The sequence below is a fragment of the Emydura macquarii genome, unplaced genomic scaffold (assembly GCF_026122565.2).
Source record: "Emydura macquarii macquarii isolate MOO-44397 ecotype Brisbane River unplaced genomic scaffold, CSIRO-AGI_Emac_v2 contig_1644, whole genome shotgun sequence".
Lineage (NCBI taxonomy): Eukaryota > Metazoa > Chordata > Testudines > Chelidae > Emydura > Emydura macquarii.
The window spans coordinates 14,348,171-14,352,540 of record NW_027131781.1 but is presented as its reverse complement, the minus strand read 5'-3'; the positions used below and the strand labels follow the sequence as shown (position 1 = coordinate 14,352,540).

At 51.9% G+C, this 4,370-nt stretch overlaps 1 protein-coding gene across 1 annotated transcript; it reads right to left on the bottom strand.

Annotated features, from left to right (window-relative positions):
- Positions 1-637: 637 nt before the first annotated feature.
- On the bottom strand, positions 638-3,945 carry LOC137158102 (ras-related and estrogen-regulated growth inhibitor-like protein). The gene is made up of 4 exons (XM_067555692.1): positions 3,807-3,945; positions 3,134-3,187; positions 2,487-2,563; positions 638-1,293 (listed from the first exon to the last, which is right to left on the bottom strand). The coding sequence occupies exons 1-4, from the start codon at positions 3,943-3,945 to the stop codon at positions 868-870; spliced, it is 696 nt and encodes a 231-aa protein (XP_067411793.1). The 3' UTR covers positions 638-867.
- Positions 3,946-4,370: the final 425 nt, after the last annotated feature.

Genomic DNA, 4,370 nt, shown 5'->3' with positions numbered 1-4,370 from the left:
GGAAACCAGGGGTCAATTCCCTTCTCCACCAGCCTTTTGGGTGACCTTGGGCAAGTCACTTAATCTCGGTGCCTCAGTTCCCCTTCTGTAAAATAGGGTTAATAGCACTGCACCACCTCACAGCCATGTAGGGAGATGCTCAGATGCTATAGTGATGGAGGTCATAGTAAGTACCTGTACCTAAGACAGACAGAAACAGCCATGTGTCCAAGTCAATGCTCCTAGCATCCCACCTAAACTAGCTGAGGTTGGAACAGAGGGCCAGGAGACAGCCGTTCCTTCCCGCTCATCTGTACTGACAGGAGGGGGCAGATCCCCACCAAAGGAAGTGGAGGAAATCACATAATCCCAGAAGCAGCAGAAGGATGCGCTCATGTTTTCCAATATTAAGGAGGGGAGTGGAATTATTTAGCAGAGTGAAGACCAAGAGAAACTGTGAGCAGAGCACAACAGGGCCCCAATCCTGGCTGGAGTCTCTAGATGCTATTGTAATATACATAATGAATAATAGTAGGCAGACTACTTTGGCCGAGGAATCTTCTCCGCGAGGGAGCTCACAGCTGGTGCTGGACTGGACACACATTAGTAACTGTATAATAGGGCCCAACTGCCTGGAGTTGGAGAGTATGGACTCATAGGAGTTGAATGACAAGGCCCCAGGTTACACTAGTATATATGATAGCAGGGGCAGACTTAGCCATCTTCCCAAGACAGAGACTCTCACATGTGAGGTTGGGGGAATCTATTTGACTCCTCAAATAGAGCACATGCCTCTCTTCACAGTCACCGGGGGAGGAGGGCTTAGGAAGCTGGGCACCGAGGTGGTTCCAGCTGGCAGCACATGGAGAAGTAACATGAGGCTCCAGCTCAGAGTGAGTCCGTCCTCTTCCGAGCAAACACAGCCGACATGCTCTTGACAATGCTGCGGATCCCAGTGCCCTTCTTCAGGACCAGCTTGGCTTCGCAGATGCGCTCTGCTAGTCTGTGGAAGACCATGAGTGCTCCATGATAGGCCTCAGCTGCAGAGACCTCGTAGAACTCGCAGTCCATGGAGAGTGCCAGGAGCCGGCCCTCCTCACTGGAGACTGCCCGCCGGTGGTTCAGGTCCCGCTTGTTGCCCACAATGACGATGGGCACCTTCTCCTGGCTCAGGGCCTCTTTGGCTGCCTTGATGACCTGGACTTCAGGGCGCAGCACGTTGAAGCTGGCACGGTCGCAAATGCTGTAGACCAGGATGAAGCCATCTGCCCATTGGACTCGCTTTTCCTTGGCAGAGCTCTCATCCACTCGGTCCTGGGGGAGGAGACATGAGATGGGGTGGAGTTTGATAAATAAGCAATGGTCAGCAGTCTCTGGGGAGGATGTCAGTGCTGACAAAGGTCATACGACCATCCACCTGGGCTAGAAATTGAAAGCCCTACACTCCCCTTTGAACAAAATGCAGGCCATCTGCTGCTGGGTAGCGGCCCTGCCAGCCACATCAAACCCAACATGGAAACACCAGCTGCAGGAGGAGAGAGACTTCGGTTCTGGCCTTGGCCAGCACAGGGGGTGAGCCGTGACCCACTGACACCCATAACCCAAAGGTAAAGGGTTTATCACCTAACCTCCTACACCCAAACTCAGCCACCTCTGACTCCAGGAGGAGCAGGGCCTTCCACCAATTCGGTTCAAGGAGGCTGTGCTTGCACCCAGCAGCAGCTTACTGCCCTTCTGTGTAAAGCATCCAGGCTCACGAACAGCCGGAAGCTTCTGGCTCCGTGCTGGCAGAGATGCAGCACCTCCCCATCTTTGGACAGGTGGGCAAGGGAAGAAGGTGACAGTCACACCCTCACCAGGAAGCAGCAGGGAACAGAGAAGGTTGGCAGGAATGAGAAGAATAACCACCTCAGCGTAAAGGGAAGGGCAGGAGCGATACCTGGCAGAGCTCACTTAGGCTAGGACAGAATAGTTGGGAAGAGCCTAAAGTCAGGCTTACTGTCCTCACCTCCCAGCGCATGGAGCAAGGAGAGCTTTTGGCCATGCTTGCTCTGGCTGCAGGTTATCCGAGTTTGGCTTAGGACCTCGCGTGGCACTTGCTGCCACGTCCACTGAACCAGCCCAGTGTGTGTGTGTGTGTGGGGGGGGGTGAATTAGTCAGGTCCAGCACTGAGCTAGCTGCTGCTTCATCCCCTTTCTTTCCCATTGGGGACTAGTGGAGCAGGGTGGCAAGTCCTGCACTAGTGCTAGCATGGGAATACAGTCTTTGCTGTCCCAAGGCCTTTACCCTCCAGCAGGAAGCATGAGGGAGGGAGGCCCCATCCCTGCAAGCTGCCCACTAGCCAGCTGGTTGGCCCAAAGGTTAGTCATGTTGGGGGGAGTCCGTCGCAGGTGTTACAGTCTGGCTGATGCCTCAGGTCCATGGTTTGCCATTTGGTTTTCTTAGCTAGGGGAACAGTTTTTCCTAGGGCCAAGAATGTGCGACAGCAGCCACAGAGGCACCTCACCTGTGAATAGGGGGTGTCCCAAATGTGGACAAGTATCTCTCTGCCCTCCACTGCCAGGCTGTGGCTGTAGATGGATTCTGCCAAAAGACACAAAGATCACTGCACTTACAGATCACAGACAACCAGAGAGCCGTGTCCTCTCGGTGACAGCCCTGCCACCCACTGCCTCCCTGCTGTGTACACACACACACTCTTCTCCCGGTAGCAGATCAGACTCCAGGGGCAAGGACCATGGCTTTTGTGCTGTATGTAAGGCACCAGCCACACCTAGTATGTTGGCATTCAGCCAGAGTCTGCCACCAGTAACCCAACCTGCCAGGGTATCGATCTCCCTCCTGTCCTTCAGTCAGTGCACTTGCACCTGCATCCCCACTAGCTGCCCCATGGGGGTCACACAGGAACCCCTCACAACTCTACAAGAAACTCTTCTAAATGTACAAAATGGTTCCAATGAGTAGATTTAACCCTTAAGCTTGCAGGTAGCAGGTAAGAGCCCTGGAGAGTGAGGCAGAAAGAGGTGGCTCAGGAAATAGTCAAATCCTGCAAATAGAACCAGTCACGCAAATCAGGACGTTTCCAAATTGGTCAATCCACACCCCACAAGGACAAGGGGAAGATAACACGCAATGCTCCGGGATGGCACTCACCCATGTCTCCATATTCCCCGATAAATCGCCTAGTGAGGAAACGCACCGTCAAGGCTACAGAGAACAGGAAAAAAAAAATCCTAAGGATTTTAACTGACATTTTTTAGCTTCCTCACAAACCCAAGCAGAGTGATTACTACCCTGAACCCAGCTCAGCACCAGCCACAGCCTGGCACGGACAGCTTGCTCTGCAATGGAGCCATCTCCCCATTTCTCTATCCATTAAACGCTCACTGAGCTGCATGTGAACGAGCTCTGTATTTTATTTCACATGTTGCCCAACCAGCAGGTTTGCTAAGAGAGGATGAATAGGTCAGGAACTCTCCCAAACCAGCATTTCAATGGACTGCAACTGTAGAAGTATTTTCACTTACAGAAGATCCCCATCATGAAACTCTCCTGCTGTCTCATAGGATAGGTTCTGCTTTCCCACTTTGAATCACAGCTGTCTGAGATAAAATAGACCAAGCAGGTCCCATCTCAGCTGTCTTTGGGCCATGGCAGGATTGTATACTACAGCATATTCTCCAAGCTTTGTCCAGTTCGGTTTTAAAAGTCCCTAAGATATGTGTGACTCACGTCCCTTCCCTTGGAGCTTTCCCCAGCTCCTGGGATCTCCCAGTCAGGAAATTTTTGTTCTCCCTGCTCTTCCTCTAGTGATTAAAGTTCTCACCTGATTTCCCCACGCTGTCTGCTCCCATAACTAGCACATTCGCTTCCATTTTCAGCGTGGTGGGACTGGATACCTCCATCAAGGGCCGGTGGTCTGGGGTAAAGCTGGCACTTCTGCGCAGAGGGATTCGAAGAACCATTTGTAGACAGATAGATCTCTCTCTCAGCAGAGTCTGTCTGTCTATCTACCAGTCCTCTCCAGTCTCCACTGTTCGAGGTGGAATGACTCCCGTCCCTTCCTATTCTAGCCCTAACCGAAAGAGTAATCTGCATGGGCCATACCATTCCCAACAGTTGAAGGGGGTGACACATCAAGAGCAGCAGATGTAAGCATTCATTGTAAACTTCCCAAGATTAAAAAATCTCAACTTTGATACCAATCAAATCATCCTAAAAGAAAAACCCCAAACCTGACCCTGCAGTGGCAGCAGGCTGGGAGGATCCTGATGGGGCTAAACAGGGTCTGATTTCAGCAGCTATTCTCCAAACCACGTCCTATATGGGACCCTCAGCTGAGTAGGCAGCCATCCATGCATTAGAAGAACAATCCATCCATGGTATCTCA

Coding starts and splice junctions, on each gene's coding strand:
- LOC137158102 (XM_067555692.1), bottom strand. CDS start 3,945: ATGGTTCTTCGAATCCCTCTGCGCAGAAGTGCCAGCTTTACCCCAGAC. Junction 2,564..3,133: donor CGGGGAATATGGAGACATGG/GTGAGTGCCATC, acceptor GTCTTTTGGCAG/AATCCATCTACAGCCACAGC. Junction 1,294..2,486: donor GGGACACCCCCTATTCACAG/GTGAGGTGCCTC, acceptor CTCCTCCCCCAG/GACCGAGTGGATGAGAGCTC.